The 21,687-nt window shown below is 39.5% G+C and overlaps 2 protein-coding genes across 3 annotated transcripts in view; one reads left to right on the top strand and one right to left on the bottom strand.

Moving 5' to 3' along the window:
* The window catches only part of COL17A1 (collagen type XVII alpha 1 chain), a 52,519-nt gene extending 50,060 nt beyond the window's left edge, over positions 1–2,459 (top strand). The window contains exons 54-57 of the mRNA XM_032311829.1: positions 515–652; positions 892–954; positions 1,114–1,194; positions 1,561–2,459. Of these exons, the coding sequence (XP_032167720.1) occupies positions 515–652; positions 892–954; positions 1,114–1,194; positions 1,561–1,613 (335 nt within the window). The 3' untranslated portion in view covers positions 1,614–2,459. The remainder of the gene's footprint in view (positions 1–514; positions 653–891; positions 955–1,113; positions 1,195–1,560) is intronic.
* Positions 2,460–4,640: 2,181 nt separating this feature from the next.
* SLK (STE20 like kinase) overlaps positions 4,641–21,687 on the bottom strand; it is a 58,839-nt gene continuing 41,792 nt past the window's right edge. For both annotated transcript variants that reach the window (XM_032311830.1, XM_032311831.1), the window contains 6 exons: positions 16,557–16,686; positions 15,744–15,868; positions 14,605–14,793; positions 13,923–14,048; positions 12,899–13,012; positions 4,641–8,370 (listed from right to left, as the gene is read on the bottom strand). In XM_032311830.1, the coding sequence (XP_032167721.1) occupies positions 8,224–8,370; positions 12,899–13,012; positions 13,923–14,048; positions 14,605–14,793; positions 15,744–15,868; positions 16,557–16,686 (831 nt within the window). In that variant the 3' untranslated portion in view covers positions 4,641–8,223. The remainder of the gene's footprint in view (positions 8,371–12,898; positions 13,013–13,922; positions 14,049–14,604; positions 14,794–15,743; positions 15,869–16,556; positions 16,687–21,687) is intronic.

The raw sequence follows: 21,687 nt of genomic DNA, 5'->3' as shown, positions 1-21,687 counted from the left end.
CCAGGAACTCACCCTCTTGCTTCTGGAATGCCTAGGCTGTGGGGACAGCACTTTTCAAATCAGATGGGCAGGGACTGAAGGCAGGAGGCCCAGACCCAATTCACTGGCAGCCTGATTCAGGAGCCCCAGGACAGGGCCTGTGCTGTGGAGAACGGGGCATGTTGGGGTCTTTGGACTTGCTTCCCCAGCTAACTAGTGTTGGTTCTGAAAAGTCTTTATGACAAGGATGGTTTCTGGTGGGGCTGAGGGAAGGTTGTTCGGTTAAGAAGTCCTCTCTCCCTGTACCTTCTCAGCACAGCTTTGCTGTCAGCAAGCCTCTGATGAAAGGCTGTGGCAGCAGAGTCCCAGGCCAGTCCACAGTGTGGGGGGCGGGGGAGGCCGACAAAAGAGGCCAGCAGGGCTTCTCCCTTGCTGCCACCTCGTCTAGTGGGACGCTGGCAGTCTGAGGGTTCTCTTCTGTGGGGAGGGGGCCGAGGGACTCTGCTGCCTGTGCCCACACTCTGGTGCTTCACAGGTCAGGGCCTGCTGCAGGGGATGGCCTACACTGTCCAGGGCCCGCCGGGCCAGCCAGGGCCCCAGGGCCCCCCCGGCATCAGCAAGGTCTTCTCTGCCTACAGCAATGTGACCGAGGACCTCATGGACTTTTTCCGAAGTAAGGGCAGCGCCGGGCGCTTTCCTAACACTCACTCTGCTGCACAGTCTCACATGGGAGAAACCAGTCTCCTGAAAAACCTTGGGCTATTAACACCTGATAGGCTGAAAATCTGATAAACTCTGATTTTTTGGGGTCCCAACTCTACCACTCCCTTCCTGTGCTTCCGTGAACAAATCCCTTTACCTCTCAAGCTCTAGAATGACCGCTTGTCTGAGGCCAGTCTTCTCCCCCTGCAGCTTATGGAGCCATTCCAGGCCCCCCTGGGCAGAAAGGAGAGGTGGGCACCCAAGGACCCAAAGGTAAGTGGTGGCAGGGAAACCGCCACCAGGATCCTGTGTAACCACCCCCTCTTGCTGGGAAGCCGCCCCCTTGCCAGTGCTGTCTGGGAACCTATGTGTGTGGCCTCTCCAGGCCCCAAGCCCTCCCTTGACTAAGCACAACCCTCTCTGTACTCCCAGGTGAAAGGGGCCCCGCAGGACCACCAGGCCGGCCTGGGCCACCCGGGCCTCGAGGGCACAAGGGAGAAAAAGGAGACAAAGGTAAGCCTTGCCTGAGTTTCTGCAGTGCTGGGAGGCTGATGCTCAGAGCAGAGCAAGTCTGGAAAAGTAAGGCAAATGCCAATTACTAACGGCAGATGCTGCCATCAGCATCATTTGCATAACAATTGAAATGAACAGCCAGGGAGAAAGGAAAGACTGCCAATTCGAGCAGAAAAGAGCAGGAAAAGAGAACAGCTTAACCACTTGGTGATGAAATAGGGTAAACAATTTAAATACACCAAGTCTTACAAAAGAGTTCATCTTTCAAGCCTGTTTTGCAGTTGTTACAGTTGCTATGTAATTGCCCAAGCTGAAGGCCCACAGGCCACAAGATATTTAACTTCCTTCTCCTCTTCTAACTTCCAGGTGACCAAGTCTATGTGGGGCGGAGGAAGAGAAGCGTCGGCATCAAGCCATGAGCTTGGAAGAGCAGCCGCTGGCTCCATTTCCTGCAGTGGCTGATGGCGCTCGGGTCAGCATCTCTCCTAGGGCGGAAGCTGGAGGCTCCCTTCCTACTGCGACAGCACAGCCAGACAGTTAAATAGAACACCTGTGTTAGTCTGGAACATTCTCTATATAGACATATCATCCAGTGGAAACCTGAACCATTCCACAGCATGCCGCTACAGCAGCCGCAGCTGCAGAGCTCAAGCCTGGCTGCTCTGCTCGAGCGACCTGAGCCCTGGGCTGCTTTAGCTCTTAGTTCTAGCTGCAGCCCGAGGAAGCCCAGCGCCTAGAAGTAGGCTTAGGAGTCCTTGAGCTTTGCCTATGAATGAGCCAGAGAAGGGAAGACAGGGATGCGGTTGTTCTGGTTATCCCTGCGAGGCTGTGCTGTCTGCTCCTTCCTCCCCGTTTGTTCTGCATTCTCTAGTCATAGAAAGGAGTTGGCTAAGAAGCAACTCTTGCAACTGAAAAAATTAAGAAATTCACTTCCCCTGAAGTGGTGACAGGGTTTCTAATAGTCATTTCTCACCACATATCCTATTCCCACTTGCTTAGAAAGTCTGATTGTAGGTATGGTCTGCTTCTACAGGGGCACGCTAGCATTTAGAGAGGTGTTCTACTGAACTAGACCACAGCAAGGGGGGAGGGGGAGGGCAGTGAAGAAGGAAGGAAAATAGGAAACTCGATGTTGGGAAATGGCACAGGGGACTGGGCAGAGTTGCTTTTTAAGCACTTTTAAGTATCTAAAACATGTATGTGGTCTGTTAGATGAAAAGTCATTTCAATTGCAAAAATTTCCTATTAAATTTTTCTTAATATTCTGTTTAGTGTGATCCATCTAACCAAAGTGAGAGGAAGAAATAGAATGAAAAAGAGAAGGGGAGGACGGGGGAGGGAGACAAAGTAGGAAAGAGGAATGGGGGATGCAGGTGGAGACAGAAATAGAGGCAGGACAGGAGGAAAGACAGACAAGGAGGGGACAGACGGGAGTGAAAAAGGTAATCACGTGGAAAAGAGAAAAGATGAGGAAGAGAGGCAAAAGTGGGGAAAAGGAGAGGGAGATAAGGAGACGAGGAAAGAATGAAAAATGAAGACAAGGAGTAAGAATGAAAAAGAGGGAAAGAAAACCAAAGGGCAAGAAAGGGAAAGATAGAGGGGAAAAAAGTTTGCGGTCAGCCATATTCTATGAACTCTTCATACTACCATAGAAGAAAACAAAACTCTTTGTGTTTGGAACACAGATTTTTGGCATTTGTTTAGTCACCAAGATTTTAAAGGGAGACCTTGATCAACTACTAATTCACTCTGGACGATTACAAAGCATCTGAAGATTTTCCCTGAACATACACTATTTGAGATAAACACATATGCAACAGATGGGCAACAAGATTATTTGCAATTAATGGAGTGATTTATCCTGGAACAAAAGAGTTTTGATTGTAGGATGCACATAACAATGTATGTTTGACCAACGACCAAAACTCCCTAAAAGAAAAATGTACAAATATCAAAAGCCCCACAGAAATGCACAGTAAAATCACTCAACCTCAGAGAAGGCTACACTGGGCCAACTTGTGAAATGTGACCAGCGATAACTCTCCACTTCTGGATCATTAAAAAATGGGACTAAAATGAATTGACTTCTCTGGGTCTACCTTCTATAAGTCTGGATAGTTTACTTTCCATGTGGTCTCTTCCAAGTACCTCACATACGATCCTGGGAAAAAACATACCATTTAGTTGTGCATTGAAAACTGCTAAGAGCAACACCTGGTGAGCAAACACTCTGTGTGGTCCGCTGGCCAGCTTGACCACAACCTGACCGCTACCTGCTATGAATCAGCATGGGAGTTCTACAAAATAAGTTCGTAAGACCTTGAGAATTTCAAACTTTTCACTATGTAAAATTCTTGTGTATAAATGAATGACTGCATCACACCTTTTTTTAACTGTTTAAAGGCTGAATCAAGTTATTTTTGTAATAGTAGCTTTGGGGGATCAAGTATTAGATCCCCATTAATTGGCCCTTACCTTTATATTAATCACACTTGAGCAGAGTGGTCCTTCGTTACTTTGTTTACCTTTCCAAGTTATCCAGAATCTTCAGGGTCCTATGTGCAACTGAAAAAGGGTAAAAGTCAAATTTGCTACCTTCTCTGGACAGAATCAGAAGACGGGCAGACATGAGATATGTCCTCAGCTGGACGGCGATGGATCTGAGCCTCTTGTTTCACTTAAAAAACACAACAAGTCAAGAATGAGCTTGATAGTGTGTGATGCTCCTGGGTTAGAAATGGACACATCATGCCTCCCTCCAGCCAAGCTGAACACTTGCCAGATGACGGTGCCTGGATCTTGTATGAATCTTGCATGAACATATCAATGAGGAAACGAGATTATTTTTAGAAATGAGGTCATTTGGTTAAGTGAAAATGTTTGGCAAGAAAAATAATCCATTCCAAGGGAAGAAAAATTTACATATATATACATACAAAAGTATGTATATACAGAACTATTTTAAGCACCACCCAAAGGAGAGGTTTATATGCTGAAAGACACCCCGCTCTGAGTTACCAGTAAAAACTACATTGTTGTGTGTGGTGACGGGTCAGGTAGGAACGCAGGTAAATCTAGAAGGGTCCAAAGGCCTGGAGGACTGTGAGGGTTAAAAATAAAACTAGGACCAAAAAATGCTGCAAAATGTTCTCAAGAAGGACAACGCAGTATCAAAGATTCTTTTTTTTTTTTTAAAGATTTTATTTATTTATGAGAGAGAGAGAGGGGGAGAGAGCGAGCACAGACAGAACGGCAGGCAGAACGGCAGGCAGAGGCAGAGGGAGAGGGAGAGGGAGAAGCAGGCTCCCTGCTGAGCAAGAGGCCCGATGTGGGACTCGATCCCAGGACACTGGGATCATGACCTGAGACGAAGGCAGCTGCTTAACCAACTGAGCCACCCAGGCGTCCCAGTATCAAAGATTCTTAACAAAAAACTGCTTCCCAGAGTAGATTAAGAAATAACTTTATTTTTCATTTGTCAATCCCATGATTGAAAAGACATGTTGCTCCCAAATAGACAAGAGGCATAATAGGAAACAGAATTCTTCCTGAAAATTTAGCTCATGAAGTTATTATGCAAAAATCAGCAAAGAATCACCAAAAGCTGCAGCCAACATTTAAAACTGGTGTAACATTCTACTCAAGCTTAGCAGAAAATTTAAAGCCATGTCAAAACCATGTCAGCCACAGACTAGCAACAATAGCGGCATTAACTGTTGTGCCTTCAAGAAAAGCACTTAAAATATCTCATTTTCTATAAAAGATCATTTCCCCGAAAAGAAGTGATTTATTTCACTGGAAGACTCTCAGAACTGGTAAGTAACTCTCCTGCTCCACTCCAGTTCCTGGCTTTCCTTTAATCAACAATACCTAGAGCTCATCTTGGACAGAATTTGGCTTCTCAGAAGAGTCTTTGTCATTTAAGCACAGTGTGGAATGGGAGAAAGTGTGTAGTTACCAGGGAACTAACAGAGTACAAAAGACAGTCACTTCTGAACTCACTGATGCTCAAGAAATCAGAGACTCTCCATTAAAGAGGGTCTCATATGCCTGAGAGCTTTGTGCTTGAGGAAACACTACTTAGAGGTAGCTCTGGTTCTGGTTTATATTTAATTACAATTTGCTGTATCCTGTCACAGGAAAGTTCTAATATTTTCAACAAAGTATAAGCACTCTCAATTTCCTCTTTATCCCCACCGCCCCCCCTCCCCAGCTTCCCCACTGAAAAGGGTAGGAAAAAGCTTAATTGTGACTTCATAAAGAATAGCAGCTAATTCAGCAATTCACACCCAACTACGACTGACAGGACAAGGAAAGGCAACCTGGTGCAACCAGCTCTGCGAGCTAGGCCTGCAGAAGTGCAGTGTGTGGCGTATCCACAGCACACAGGGAGAAGGGGGAGGCTGTCGTCAAGGCGCACACGGACAATTTCTTTTACGCATTTCATAGCACATTCTGCCACTGCCAACAAAACCACCAAGTCAGGAATGGATCTGACTGTACTCTTTCAAAGAAGTCTGTGCCCCTCCCCAACTCCTCACCTACACTTCATGCAAGAACAAACAATCACTATTAAAAAAATAAAAAAAAATAAAAAAACCCCAAATGATCACTATTATCTATTTGGATATAGGGCCCAATAAGAAGTGAGCAAGGTTGGGTTAGAACAGCATATTCTATAACAAAACACCTTCTTTGAAAAGATTTATGTAACTTTAAGCATTAAAATGTATGTTCCACCTCTACACATGTATCATTTTGCAGTCCTGCCCCCACACGAATATGGTCGTATTTGAAAGAGAACCCCTACATGAACACTGAATCTAAAAGGCAGTTTTAAGGGTTTTACAAGATTTGCTAACAAACTTACCAGAGTGTCAACCGTTCTACTCTGAGCCTCTTTTCTTTATTCAATACTCTCATGTCAAGTTGAAAGGAGTAAAAAGAATCAAATATTCAGACCAAATTAATTATGTGTCACAAATTATTTAAGACACAGGATTATTCTTTAAAAGATACTGAATAAGTGTACACTACCTGAAATATTTTTTTATAAAGCCAATAAACTGAAAATTTCAACAGAGAGAATGGTATGAGAACCTTCCTCCTCTCTCCTTCTGCAAATAAATCATTAAATACATTGGGTAACATTATACTGTCATTTTTAGCATAATAATATAAACAATTTCCATCATCATCCTGAATATTACTTACTTTATAAAGATATATACTTTAAAAGGCTTTCAAAACATTTTCAACCCAGCATTTGAGAATAAAGCATTAAAAGAGTTTTGTATACAGTAACACATTCAATGTGATAAGTGTATGAATTTACAACCATACATAATATATATATATATGTATATATATTTATATAAAAAACAAACTTGGCCAGAAGTTAAGGCTACCTACAAAGTTGTCCAAGAAATTATGCTTGTCAAAACAATTACAAAATTAAAATCACATGCATTTTCAAATCATCTAAATCACTGACAAGATAAGGTCCAGCATTCAAAGTTTTCAAATTAACTGCAAGAAAGTGCTACAGATATTTACATTTTCTTATTATGAATCCGTGTTCCCACAAAATTACACTTAAATTTTTCACCAGCCTCAAATGTCATATAAGTAAAAACTGAAAAGTTTGCAGTTTGGTACTTAGTACTCTTAAAAGTGAATAGGTTGAAAATGGCAAACAGCAAGCATCATTTACAAATGGGCCATCTCAGCCACCGAAGTACACTGCATAATACTGTCTGACCGGACTTGGGATTGGAATTCTGAGTCACAAGAGGGACCAAGAGTGAACATTTCATTAATAATTACATGTATCAGCAACCACATGATATTCAGGCTTCTCCCACTCAAATCAAAGTAAATAATTTAAACACAAAACTAAATAAAACCAAAATACAAATGACTTTCTCTCAACAACAAAGTCATTTCTGACATTGCCTAAATATTTTATTTAAATCCTTTTTTGAATAAGAAAAAAGTATTCTGAACAAATGCCTCTTTTACAATAAATGTCAGAAAATACATTTATAAGTGTAACTCAGAGCCTGAAGGCCTCAGGCAGAGTTTTCAAGGAACAAAATGTGCTAGGATGGGAGAGGTCACTCAACCAGCTCACGGATTATTGTAGACAATAAGCTAGGACCCTAAGTCTATACTTCTTTCAATTTGGTGAGTGTTATATTTCCAATTTCAGTATCTCAAAGCTACCTTTTTTTAATCTTTCCAACTCTGCACAACATATGTTTTAGGTTTAAAATTTCTATGGGGAATGGTAATAGGAACAAGATTTAAAAAACAATAATGCTTAATGCTGAGGATGTTTGTCCCTGTTGAATCAAAAAAGGAAATAGTACTTCAGACTCAACTGAAATTTAGTGTTTTAGGCACTATTTTAATAAAATTAGCACCCTTAATTATTAACTCATGACTAAACAGGTAATTACTTTAGACAAATAGTTTCAATAATGTTTCTTTTTTAAAAGTCTTTGCTATGTAAAGACAAAATAGACTTATTTATTCAATCGATATGGTATTTTGAGCAACTCATAGCTTTATCACTTAGAGCTGATTCACCAAAAGAAAGTTATTCCAACTTTCTACAGCAGAGTTGCAGCTATAGAATTTAGGCATCACTGAGAAGTCAGGCCAGGTAAAAAGATATTTACTAATACTCAATGGCCTAACAGCTTTTTAAAAAAATAATAATAACTTCAAACATCAATACTAACAGTTTTTCAGGTAACAGTGTCTAAAGAACACAATTTTTAAGATTAATATACAAAATCACCTTAGGGAATTACTGCAAGATGCCACTTTGCCAACATGGCCCAGCATCTGTCTGGGTTCCTTTCCCTTCATCTTTGCTAAACAAAACAAACAAACAAAAAACACCTAGAAGGCGAGGCGGGTGATTGTCTTCATAAGCTCTCTGATACAGATTGTGGCAGAAGATGAAGAGAACAGAATGACATATCTAAAAAGCCAAACCCAACCACAGAACGCTTCCTGTTGTTATGACCCAGTGGAATGCAAGCTAGGAATAGGATAGAACTTGGAAATCCGGCTCTGCGTTGATGGGTTAAGGCATTCAGACTCCCCAGTCATTTTAAAGAACACCTCCTGTTCCTGCAGTTTCCTGGCAAACTCTTCTTCCAGTGTCTTAAAAAGGAAGGGAAAAAGAAATGTGCTGGTATTACAAACAGAATTTACTCGGACAGCCAACAATAAAACTATTTGCTCAAACACTCTGCATCTTATCCTAAGGATAGGAAGACCTCTCCTAAAGAAGACCAGAGTGCTCAACTGTTAGATTAGGCTGCGCACAGCCTTAGGTTGAAGTCTCTGGCTCAGCCATACGAATGTGTAACTTGGATCAATGACGTAACTCCTCTCTATTACAGAATCATCCCGATCTTCTGTTGTAAAACAGGGAGAGTATCACCTACCTCACAGGGTTGTTATGTAAGGATTAAATGTGATCGTGATATACTCAACACATACCAGACACTCAACAGATGGCTCCTTTTATTAACTACTACCTTTCTTTCCTACATAGCAATTTCCATTTTCCTTTTTTTTTTTTTTTTAAAGATTTTATTTATTTGACAGACAGAGATCACAAGTAGGCAGAGAGGCAGGCAGAGAGAAGGGGAAGAAGGTTCCCTGCTGAGCAGAGAGCCCAATGTGGGGCTCGATCCCAGGACCCTGGGATCATGACCTGAGCCGAAGGCAGAGGCTTTAACCCACTGAGCTAACCCAGGCACCCCAGCACTTTCCATTTTCTGTATTTTATTTTGATTTTTGATGTGCATGTCTTTTCTTCTTCACCGAACTTTAAGCTGTTTGAAAGTAAGCCCTAAGCCAGATCATCTTTACATCCCCATAATACAGAGTGTATATAGTAATGGCTGGAGAAACACTTGGGGGATCAGTGATTTTGCAGACAAGTGACTCAGGGATACGTGCTGCTGCAAAGGCACAAAGTAGAGCAGAAGATGGAAAGAGACGGAACACTTCTCACAAGAGGTGAAACATAAGCTCAATCTTAAGGAAAGAAAAGAATTTGACAGGATGCAGAAGGCATGCCAGACAGAGCGGCCTGAGACAATTCCTGCACACAGGCAGGAAACCACAGATGTGGTATGAGTAATGGTGATTATACCCAATACCAGAATATGAATAGGGAACAAAGCAGCTTGTGGGAGGTAACACTAGAAAGTTTGCTGGTGGCCAATGTATGGCAATATGACAGCCACAAAGTCAAACTGAAGCATTTCTATTTTATTTTGATAGAACTAAAGATTTATCAACACCACAAGGCCAGTGCCAGAGATGTTCCTGAATATAAATACTCTGATGGCAGACAAGTAGGAAGAAAGGAAAAGGAATCTGAGATCAGAAGGCCCATTAGGACATTACTGAACATTTTTAAGCAGCAGAATGATATTAATGGGAAAAAGAAATAACACAAAGAGAGTTAAAATTATTTGTCATCTCACTGAAATGAGATGTGATAGAAATGAAAGACAATTCAGGTTTTTAGACTGGATGTCAATTAAGAGGGCAGGGATGTTTAAAAACAAAAAAGAGGGCAGGGATGTCAGCAAGCACACTGTGCTGCGTGGGGACACGGGAACAAAGTGAGATGGGGATGACAGAGAAGGCCTGCTAAGTTCAGCGGGTTTTTGTTTGTCTGTTTTTAAGATTTGATTTATTTGAGAGAGAGAGAGAGAGCACGAGAGGAAAGAAGGTCAGAGGGAGAGGCAGCCCTACGGAGCTGGGAGCCTGATGTGGGTCTCAATTCCAGAACTCCAGGATCATGACCTGAGCCAAAGACAGTTGCTTAACCAACTGAGCCACCCAGGCATCTTGCTTTTGTTTTTGTTTAAAGATTTTATTTATTTGACAGAGAAAGAGACACAGCAAGAGAGGGAACACAAGCAGTGGGAGTGGGAGAAGGAGAAGCAGGCTTGCCGCAGAGTGGGAGCCCGATGTGGGGCTCTATCCCAGGACCCTGGGATCAGGACCTGAGGCGAAGGCAAGACGCCTAATGACTAAGCCACCCAGCCGCCCCTGTTAAGTTCAGTTTTATCTCCACTGAGCTTACAATCTTTAGTCAATGTTCAATAGGTATGTATTGATCAGTACAATATGCCAGGAACTATTCTATAAGTTGATATATACCAGTGAACCAAGAAATAACACTCTTGCTTTCAAAGAGCATGCATTCTTGTGGGAAAAGACAGACCATAAATAAATGTGTCTGGTGGTGAAGAATGGTGTGAAGGAAAACAAAGGTGAGGAGATAGGGACTGTCTGAAGTAGGCATGGAGGCTATTTCATATATAGTCATCAGAAAAAGGAATCTTCTGTGAGATGATGTTGGAATACAGGCCTGAATGAGGTAAGAAATGGAACATCTAGGTGGGAAACAACTGCTTAGAGCATGAACCAATAGTAACAAACAAGAAACAGTAACAGCAGTGGCAACTACTTATCCAGCCCTGACCACAGCTCAGGTATGTGTGCACAGAACATGTACCACTTCTTTTGGGTCTTAACAATCCCAATTATGGACCCAGTGTCATCTTTGTTTTATAAATGAGTAAAACGGGGCGCAGGAATGTTAAGTGACAAAATTACTCATGTCACCACTGAGATCTGAACCCAGATCTATAGGACTTCAGAATTTGTACTTTATACAATCCCTACTATACAGGTCCTGGGACTGTCCTTAAATATGCAGCAGATGAAGCCATGACTAGGCACAGGATCATCAAGGGTGTAAAGCTGTGAGATGTCTAGACAAAGAAAAAGTGATAAAGAGCACAAAGAAGTTAGGTCATAAAAGTCGGACGAGAAGAGAATTTTTTTTTAAAGATTTATTTATTTGAGAGAGAGAGAGGAAGAGCACAAGCGGGGGAGGGGCAGAGGGAGAAGGAGAGTCCCCAATGAGGGGAGAGCCCAATGTGGGGCTTGATCCCAGGACCCCACGATCATGACCTGAGCAGAAGGCAGATGCTTAACTGACTGAGCCACCTAGGCGTCCTGAGAAGAGAATTTTAAGAAACAAGATTTCTAATGACAACAGTGAGATAATACCATAGGATTTGGCTCTTAGCATCACTTATGTCTACTGTCAATGAGTTCAACTGGGGAGTCTGAGGAGAAAGCTAGACTACAGAAAGTTAAAGAAACTGGAAAAAATGGGGGTGCCTGGGTGGCTCAGTGGGTTAAAGCCTCTACCTTCGGCTCAGGTCATGATCCCAGGGTCCTGGGATTGAGCCCTGCACTGGACGCTCTGCTCAGCAGGGAGCCTGCTTCCCTCTCTCTCTCTGCCTACTTGTGATCTCTATCTGTCAAATAAATAAATAAAATCTTTAAGGAAAAAACAAACAACACCCTTCTGCACCTTTTGAATTCCAATCCAAATGAATGTATTACCTATTTAAAATTTTAATTTAAAATTTAATAAATAAAAATTTATTTAAAAATTTAATAAAATTTTTAAAAATTTTTTAAATTTAATTTAAATTTAAAATCTTAAAATTTAAATTTAAAAATTTAATAAATAAACCTTAAATTAGGGGTGCCTGGGTGGCTCAGTGGGTTAAGCCTCTGCTTTCAGCTCAGGTCATGATCCCAGGGTCCTGGGATTGAGCCCCGCATTGGGCTCTCTGCTCAGCAGGGAGCCTGCTTCCTCTTCTCTCTCTGCCTGCCTCTCTGCCTACTTGTGATCTCTGTCAAATAAAGAAATAAAATCTTTTTAAAAAATAAATAAATAAATAAATAAACCTTAAATTAAAAAGCCCCACTAATAAGTGAGTTGGTCATTTCACTTCTTCTAGAAACATTTAGCCCACAGTAAGTGCTAAATGCAGATTTTTCTTGACAGATTGACTGATTAACTGGATAAACGGAAGAAAGGAATAGCTGAAAGCTATAGCAGGCAGGAAAGCCAAGAGAAAACAAAGGTTTGAGTTTGAGAGTTAGCAAAGGGAGAAGATCACATAGTTATAGAAAAAAATGAGTTGAAGAGGTTGACCAATCAGGCCAGTCCAACAGGGAGTCAAAAAGGAAGTACAAAATGGTAAGATGGCTGATAGCTAGATGGGGGAAGGGGAGCCTTTCCTATTTTACTAGATCGTGAATTTACCATCACACGAGGGCCCTGTAATTTGGCTCCTGTCAACTTGTCCAGACTAAGCTACCCTCACTTTCTTCCTTCTCTCCCTCCTTAATGCCTACACATAGGCACACTCACCCAGCACCCCAACGGCAGGGAGCGACTTGTGATTCCTACACACATCCTTTTCACCCCTTCACTTCTCTGTACTTACACTGCCCATCACACCCCAACCTGTCTGTATGCCTAGCAAGCTCTTACTCACCCTGAAGTCTCACTTGGCTTATAAGGCATCTTCTCTGTAAAGCCTCCCGAACTTCCCAGGAAGACTGAAGTACTCCTTGTCCTTGGCCTCAACACTGTGCTCCTATCTCCTGTGCTCACCTCCCTCACAGCAATGATCCTACTGAACTGTAATTGCTTGTCACTACATTCTGAACATTTGCGGAGACAGGGACTGGGTCTCTTCATCTCCTGTCCCTGACATGTATTAAACAGTTAATAACTGGGTGGATACATGGACGAACACAAACATATTTATCTAAAGCTTTAAAAAATTACCTTTTTCCTGGGTCTCAATTTCTCTCTCCATTCCTTTAATTCGTGGCTGTGTTCCTCATCTAACTCCTTCAGTTTCTGAGTCTCATGCTCAACCAACAGGTGGCATTTTTCATTCTGAAAACAAAATTTGTATTAAAAACTTTCAGATCAACTAAGAAATTTTTTACAAATGTAATTATCTTCAAATAATAAAGCATTTATTAAACATCAAACTATTACTGAGATTCAGGCTCTCCCCTGAAAACCAAAGGCTAAGAACTATGAAATGAGTCATAGCTTCATTTCTGCAAGTTTACAAGCTAGATCTATTATTTACCATATGAAAAGAACTTAAACAGAATTAGTTTGATCCTGTTTCTTCTAAGAAGGTTTGCTCATAAAACTGACAACTTAAGGGCATCTTATATGGATTTTACCCACTGTTACCAGAATGTGGGATTAGGAACTATTCTACTCTAGTAAATTAAGCAAATATGTGGAGTATCCATAATGTACACACTATTCTGAAATTTTAAACATTTTAGGCTACATACCAGATGGGCTGCATATTCCATGCAAGGCCCCAAAACAGTCCCCCTAAAGTAACCTTTAAATTTCTTAGGGGAAAAATTCTCATTTCTTTAGTTTATCATTTTCAAACACCTAGAAGAAAACGATCTATTTCTCCCTAAATGAAATTTTAAATTCAAAAGCTGATAACAAAACCACCTATCTCATTTTGAAAACTTGGTTCAGTTTCTCTGCAAAATAAACTAAAATTACTCAGTACTGTTTTTGAAAGACTCAACTTCTTAGGTTATAATGCAGCCTCATGTTTATATTAATCATGTTACATAAGAGCTAAGTAAGTGCCGACGATACTAACCTGCTCTTTATTTGGGTCTATACAGAAAACAAAACCTCTCAATCCCAGCATTTTCGTGAGGAAAGCATACTCTATTTTGGTCAGCTACCGTTTTGTCCGGACCAGCCGCTTGTGCGGCCCCGTCCCCACCAGCTCAGTTTCCATGCTCCTGTTTCTGACCTGCAGCTGATGCAGCTCCCGGACATTGGCTTCACACTGCAGCTGAAGATCCCGCATTTGATTTTCATGTTTTTGATGCTGAGCCAGTCTCTCATTTTTCTGCCTCTTTTCTTCTTGAGCAGCGAACTATAAATAAGAAAAATGGTTAACAAGCAATGTAATTTCTTCATCTTCCAAAGGAGTAATTAAGGAATTTAACAAGATTTAAAGTACAAATAAACTAAAGTTGCAAGTAATAATAATATGCTGTAACCTGAGCTGGAATCTACATTATGGCTTTGGTGGGGAGAGGGGGTGCTTCTGATTAAAACCTTATTCCTCCTATCTGCTTAGTGACCTCAGTTCATTTGTGTGTGGGACCCATGACTACAGAAGCAAACTGAGCTCTATGTTTTAACTTCAAAAGTTGTCCAAGTCACCTAATTCGCAAGACTGGTCTTAGGACCAGCCTAGCCCAAGATCTGGTGTGGGGCACGGGACAGAGGGCTTTGCCCTCTGTGGCCACCAGTGTAGGAAAACTAAGTTGGTATATGCCACATATCTAGCCCCAACTCATAAAGCCAAAGAGAACATCAACAAGCCCAAGGTGGCTCGAAATGTTTACAACATAATTACGTGACACTTCTAAAGGACACTCAATTTTTTTAAATCTAAAAAAGAGGAGAGTAACTGGCTTATTTACCTGTTTAATTTTGTCACGGTCCTGATCTGGTGTGGCTGTTGGGTTAATTCTCAAGCTTTTCTTAAACATGGCCATTCGAGTCTTGGCTTCACTGCGCTGAATCTTAGGCAGTCTTGCTCTTTCTTGAGTCTGTCTGTTTTTTAATTCCTCAATAAGTCGTTGATTATAACGCTGCATTTGTTCTGTTTCCTAAGTATCAAACAGAATCCTATGATGTAGATATAACTCAATACTCAATACCCACATGTATGCTCAAACATGTCATTTTGTTGTTTCTCAAAATTGCTCTTTCCTTTGTTGCATTATCAACCACCAGCAAGCTTTCACTCAAAATATAATTTATAATAAAAATAAAGCTTTTGGTAATAACAATCTTTTTTTTTTTTTAGATTTATCTACCTATATTAGAGACAGAAAGAGAGCACAAGCGGGAAGGGCAGAGGGAGAGGGAGGAAGAATCTCAAGCAAACTCCATGCTAAGTACAGGAGCCTGACGTGTGGCTTGATTCCACAAACCCAAGATCACGACCTGACTGCAACCAAGTCGGGACACCCAACCAACCTGTGCCACCCGGGGGCCCCTCATGAGTCTTATATTGAAATTCTTTTACTAAGTCAGGGAGCCTACATGTTTAAAATACTTGGACCATAAATGGAGCCGCAAAAGCTACCTTTGAGACAGGAAGATTATAATGTAGAAGAGGACTTAAAGCACTGTACTAGTCACGTTCCGTGAAATTCAGAAAGAAGTTTGCGATCATGATAAGACACGATTAATTATTTAAACCTCACCAAATACATTTTAGGATTAAAAAAAAGAAAGAAATCTAAAATTCATTCTCTAAGTAGAAGTTCCAGAAAAAATTCTGTAAACTTTAAAAAGTAAACTTTTATTTTTTTAAAAAATATTTTATTTATTTATGAGATAGGTAGAGAGAGGGAGAGCAGAGAGCACAAGCAGGGAGATGGCGAGAGAGATAGAAAGAGAGGCAGAAGCAGACGCCCCACTGAGAAGGGAGCCTGCCACACAGGGCTTGATCTACAGACCCTGGGATCATGACCTGAGCCAAAGGCAGACGCTTAACCCACTGAGCCACCCAGGTGCCCCTAAAAAGTAAACCAATTTTCCTTTCATTAACCTTCTCATGGCGCTTAAGTAGCTGATGTCTTTGCATGAAATACTGATCTTTAAGTTGCTGTTTAAGCAGCTGGTGTTTTTCTTGTAAGTGTCGTTCTTCAAGCTCCCAAATTGCAGCTTCTCGAGCTAGAAGAAGAAAGCAATTTTCAAAATGTCACTTTGTTCTTTTTACACATGTACTTTGGTCTTCATTTTTATATTCATATAAAAGTGTTCTATAAATACTAACTTAAACACACAATGACATTCTGAACTAAAAATGAAAGATTACCAGAGTACAGGTAATATTTATCACCCCTTACCATTCTGTTCTCATGTCCTATAAACAGAGAATGTCCCATCACTAACACCAAAATTCCTTTTAATCACCTTAATGAGAAATTTTAAAATATCAGCTTTTTATTAAAGGAAGTAAGTGCTTAAAATTCCATTCCATTATGTAGCCATTAAGTATACCAACAATCGTAAGGCATAACAAGTATCCAAAACTATTCAGGTAAAGTTCTAGCATGATCTGAACAAAAAGATGTTTTAAGGATAAATGCTTGCTGTTTACTTCTCTTATCATAAAGGCAATTATTCCATGTCTTACAGTATATAACTTTATAAAAAATTTTAAAATTTAAAATTCTTAAAATTTAACATAGTTTTTCCTCCTATTAACCTCAATTTTCTTTATCTTTCACCACTCAAAGAAGAGCAATCAAATAATTTCCAATTGTTTGATATAATGGATATGAGATATATCCACACACCAGAGCCATGTCTTCAGGTATCATTTTGCAACATACATATGCTGTGTAATTTCATATACCTCTCATGAGTTGCTGTTTGTTATTCAGGCACTCTCTTTCAATATTGGCTAGCTCTGCCTTCTGCTGCTGGATGATCTTTTTCAGAGAGCCATCTAATTCTTGTTGTTGCTTCTGAACAAATTCCTGTTCCTATTAGACACAGTTAACCATCAGTTAATAAGCATCTACTGAGTGAAACATCCATTTATCTGTATGACTATATTAGTGGTTAACAAGATTTCTAAGCCAAGTTTCTCAAGTTAACTGGATTTAAAATTCACCAATTATATAGCATATATAATATTAATGTATTAGTCACTCAATTCAAGCCCAGAGGAAAAGTACTAAAATAGAAAATATTCTAAACTCACTATTAAAAATAATACACAAGGCAACCCTCTAAGGTCCCCTCCCTCTTCAGGAGCTTTGCACTATCACTCAATAACCCTTACTAAACTCTCAATAAACTTTGTTTTGCTGCCCACCAGAGGGGGGAAAAATACATACAAAAGAGATCTACAATTCACTCATAATTAAAATGCCCTATTACATGAACAGCTTTAAGAAAAAAACAATTCAGAGCTTCAAAACTGACTGTTCGTTACACTATGGTGTGGACACAACAAGAATAAACAAGAAATGCCTTTTAGGAAAAAGAGAATAAAGAGCAAATAAGTAAAACACATATCAGAATTTTAAATCTCTCTATTTTTCCAAGAAATAGAGTTAGGGAGAAATACCATGACTACACTAACAGAGAAATACAGCTTCTATATCTACAGTAGTTGCCTAAAAGAAACAACAGTTTGTAGAAAATGAGAAACAGTACATTGCTAGAGAAAAGTAAACTAAGAAGAGTAAAGTGAGTTAAGTTTTACAAATATATATATACAAAATTCCTGATAATCAGAGAATTCTACCAGCATGTTGGGGATTCACTCATTCATTCAACAAATATTTACTAAGTACATACTATTTTGCCCAAGTGCCAAATTTATGCTTAAAAAAAAAAAAAAGAAAAAGAAAAGGAAAATGTTAAAGTGAATGTTTAAGAAAAGGAAATGTTAAAGTGACTTTTGGTCTTTGTGCTAGATCACACATTTACAGAAAGAAGAAATACTATCCAAAATGAAGAAACATAAGGTTTGCCAGTAAATGTTCAGCTCTCCATCCCTCTCTTGGCAGTTACAGCAGTCTGTGACTAGAAAAGGGATATTCTGATAATTTTGAGTATGGATTTAGAAATTTAGGATTGAAGCAGCGCTCCACCGAAAATCCCTCCCCTTGCACATCCTAGAGAAGACAAAACCCCAAGATCCATGTGGGTCTACTCTTTATGCATTGGACAGAGTCTGACAGGGTCTGGATCACTACCAGCCTCATCTTCAATACATGAGGAGTGAGTCTAGCAGTGTTCCTCAAGGTGTTTGCTTTACTACTATGTCTTTGGAGGCAAGAACTAGGTTGTACCATTCGTGACGTCCTGTTAAAATCATACAGAGTAATAAATAAATACTGCTCTCTCATCTGTGTCAAAATTTGTACTTTAGCATAATTACAAATACACACTAGCAGAAAGACTAACGAACTGCCTCTATAAAATACAACCGTGAATAGACTATAGTCACCTACAATACTTTATCACAGAAAAATATCCACAATATTTAATTTCAACTATTTAGAATAAGGCCTTTTGAGTTTTAAAGAGATGCAAAATCTCCATGCCTATCTTTTAAGCAATTATAACAAAGAAAGTTGTTTAAGCTTTACATTTCCCAAAAATAAATATCACCTATAATAAAAATTACATTGTTCCTCTAATTTCATTGTAAAATTTCTGAATGTAAACTTGTATAATAAAAATATAATCTGTAGCTATATCAAAGGGTTTTCTTTTTGTTCAACATTTGTACCATTAATTTGCATAAAGGACTTTTAAAATATATCTGTGCAGACAGAAACAATGGGCTCAGTATTTAATTACTCTAGATATAAACATTACATGTAGACTCAAATCAAATGCAAAAGTTTAAGATAGGGCCGAACTAATATTTATGCGAAAATTAGAAGAGTAAATATAAGCCAGTGCCACTAAAAAAGTGAATGCAATTCCTTGTCAATTCAATTTTTGGTTATATTACTGTAGTATAGTTATGTCTAGATTAAGCAAGATGAGAGTTCAGTTCAAAGAAAACCTTTACTAAGTACTTAGTAAATGTTGGACACTGTACTAGTTATGGGGTTACTAAAATTAAAAAAAGACAATATTGCCTTTAAGGAGCTTCTACTCTATTGGTTACAAATTGGTTTCGTCTGTGTATACAGAGAGCAGTGGGCCCCTTCCCTGGTATCGCATTTTCAAAAGTTCAAACATAAACCACAGAAAACTGAAAGGTAGGATACAGGGTCTGGAAAGCATGACATACAATGAATGAAAGGAGGAACTACAAAAGTATGTCCTGAAACAGCTAATACATAAGGAGAAAAGAAAAGCTAAGACTGTTATATAGGAGGAGGCAGAATTAGCATTGTGGTTAGAACTGCTCCAGAAGATAAAACAACGATTAACAGGTAAGATAGGCTATGCATGCAAGCGCTTCTGATCACAAGAGTTAGCAAAGACATCAGGTGCCTTACAGAGTCACAGACTTAAATAATTAAGCAGAATCTGGATAATTACATAGTCAAGAATACTGTGAAAATAATTTTCTTTCTCTTGCTCTCTTTCTTTCCTTCACTTATTTATTTATTCGTTTTAAGTAATCTCTATAGCTAACGTGGGGCTCAAATTCATGACCCCAGGATCAAGAGTTACACGCTCTTTCAACTGAGCCAGCCAGGTGACTCAAATAATTTTCTATATTAAAGCTAAAATTTGAGGGGTGCCCAGGTGGCTCAGTGGGTTAAGCCTCTGCCTTCGGCTCAGGTCATGGTCTCAGGGTCCTGGGATCGAGCCCCGCATCGGGCTCTCTGCTCAGCGGGGAGCCTGCTTCCCCCTCTCTCTCTGCCTGCCTCTCTGCCTACTTGTGATCTCTGTCAAATAAATAAATAAAATCTTTAAAAAAAAAAAAAAAAGCTAAAATTTGGGATACCTGGGTGCCTCAGTCATTAAGCCTCAGCCTTGGGCCTGCTTCTCCCTCTCCCTCTGCCAGCCACTCTGCCTGCTTATTCTCTCTCTCTGTCAAATAAATAAATAAAATCTTTTTTTTTTTTTTAATTTATTCACTTGTTAGACAGAGATCACAAGTAGGCAGACAAGCAGGCAGAGAGAGGAGGACGCAGGCTCCCTGATGAGCAAACAGCCCGATGTGGGGCTAGATCCCAGAACCCTGAGATCACGACCTGAGCTGAAGGCAGAGGCTTAACCCACTGAGCCACCCAAGTGCCCCTCTCTCTGTCAAATAAATAAATAAAATCTTAAAAAAAAAAAAAAAAAAAGCTAAAATTTACCTGAAATGTCCAGGTCCCTCACATACTAATTCATATATTTTATTACCTCAAAAGAAATGAAACTTTATTTTTATTTTTTTAGATTTTTTTTTTTTTTTTTGACAAAAAGAAACACAGCAAGAGAAGGAACACAAGCAGGGGGAGTGTGAGAGGGAGAACAGGCTTCCCATGGAGCAGGGAGCCTGATGTGGAGCTTGATCCCAGGACCCTGGGATCATGACCAGAGCCGAAGGCAGACACTTAACGACTAAGCTACCCAGGCGCCCCATGAAATGAAATTTTAATATTATTGAGCTTTCATTAAATTTCCTAAATTTCATTAAATTTCCTAAAGTATAGTATATTCATGTTAGAATTTTTCATCAGAAATTACTCTCAGGATCTAAAAGAAAAGGGATCTTACATTCCAAAAAGATTGAACAAATTACATTTACCTTAAAAAAAAAGATGTGAATTGATCACTAAAAGTAACAAATAATTTTAACTGAATGAACACATAAACTGTAAAATGAATGCCCTTTCAAAGTACAAGTTTAAATGCTGATAAGAAATTTTATCATATTAATCAGATAACTATTAATATTAAAAGTACAACTTTGGGTTCTAGAAAACTGTAGGAAAGGGTTATGATATATTGGGCTATTTGTACAGAATTTGATCCTAACTCAAAAGAAAAGCTAAAAATGGTAATGATCAGAAAAGTGATCGTAATTCAAAATTTCTCCCTCTCGTTAAAAAAAAAAATTAGTGTTTTGCCTACCCTTTAGATAACAATAGAGCCCAGTAGTTGCCAATAAAAAGAAGAAAAAGTCTAATTTCAGGAGAGGGGAAGGGAGGGGTTGAAATCAAGCTGTATTCTATCTACTCCAGTTGTGTATATCAAATATCACAAACAAAAATTACAGAGTTAAATGAGCTAGTCACTTCCCTATAGAAACTGTGAGAAAGAATACAGCCTGGAATTCCAGACTTAATTTAAAACTACAGCAAGGAGAACAGAAACTCACTATTCATTACGGACAATTTCAATAGTGAAAACTAGACTTAAATGGAACTTCAATCACCAACTTTAATATGGCTTTTCTGACCATATCCATAATTAAAACATATATGTAAACATAAATGCAATCAAAATGTCACTTCACACAAAGATAAAAATCTACTCACAGCATTCAATTTCTCACATGTGCAAAGCTTATAAAATACTACTGGGAAGGTATTTCTTGAAAAAGATGACAATCTTAAAATTTGTGGTGAGGGTAGACAGAAAAATGAACACTATTATAAGTGTTCCGATTCCAGCTCTACCATTAATGTCTTTTCTGACTTTAAACAGACCACTTAGTCTTCTGTGCCTTGATTTCCTTATCTGTAAAATGGATACACTCCATCCCCATATTAGGGTGGTGGCAGTGAGAATCAAATGTGGAAACTCTTTGAGGAATACCGCACTATAAAGTTTGTTTCAGGTTATTACTATTATTGTCATTACTGACATTATCATCTATCAGTCTTCTAGATTTTAACAAATGAAGCGAACAATGAAAAGGCACATGTGAGCTGAAGAAAAAGCAGATAAAACAAGAGAAGGCATCCTCCCACAGACACGTGGGACTTACGTCCTGCAACTGGGCCTTGAAGACTGCACAAGATGACAACTGAAAAGACTGAATCATGACCTGAGCAACACCCTGTGGATTA

This window comes from Mustela erminea, chromosome 14 (assembly GCF_009829155.1).
Source record: "Mustela erminea isolate mMusErm1 chromosome 14, mMusErm1.Pri, whole genome shotgun sequence".
In the NCBI taxonomy this organism is placed as follows: Eukaryota; Metazoa; Chordata; class Mammalia; order Carnivora; family Mustelidae; genus Mustela; species Mustela erminea.
The sequence above is the reverse complement of the archived record's forward strand: the minus strand, read 5'-3'. Positions and strand labels throughout refer to the sequence as shown.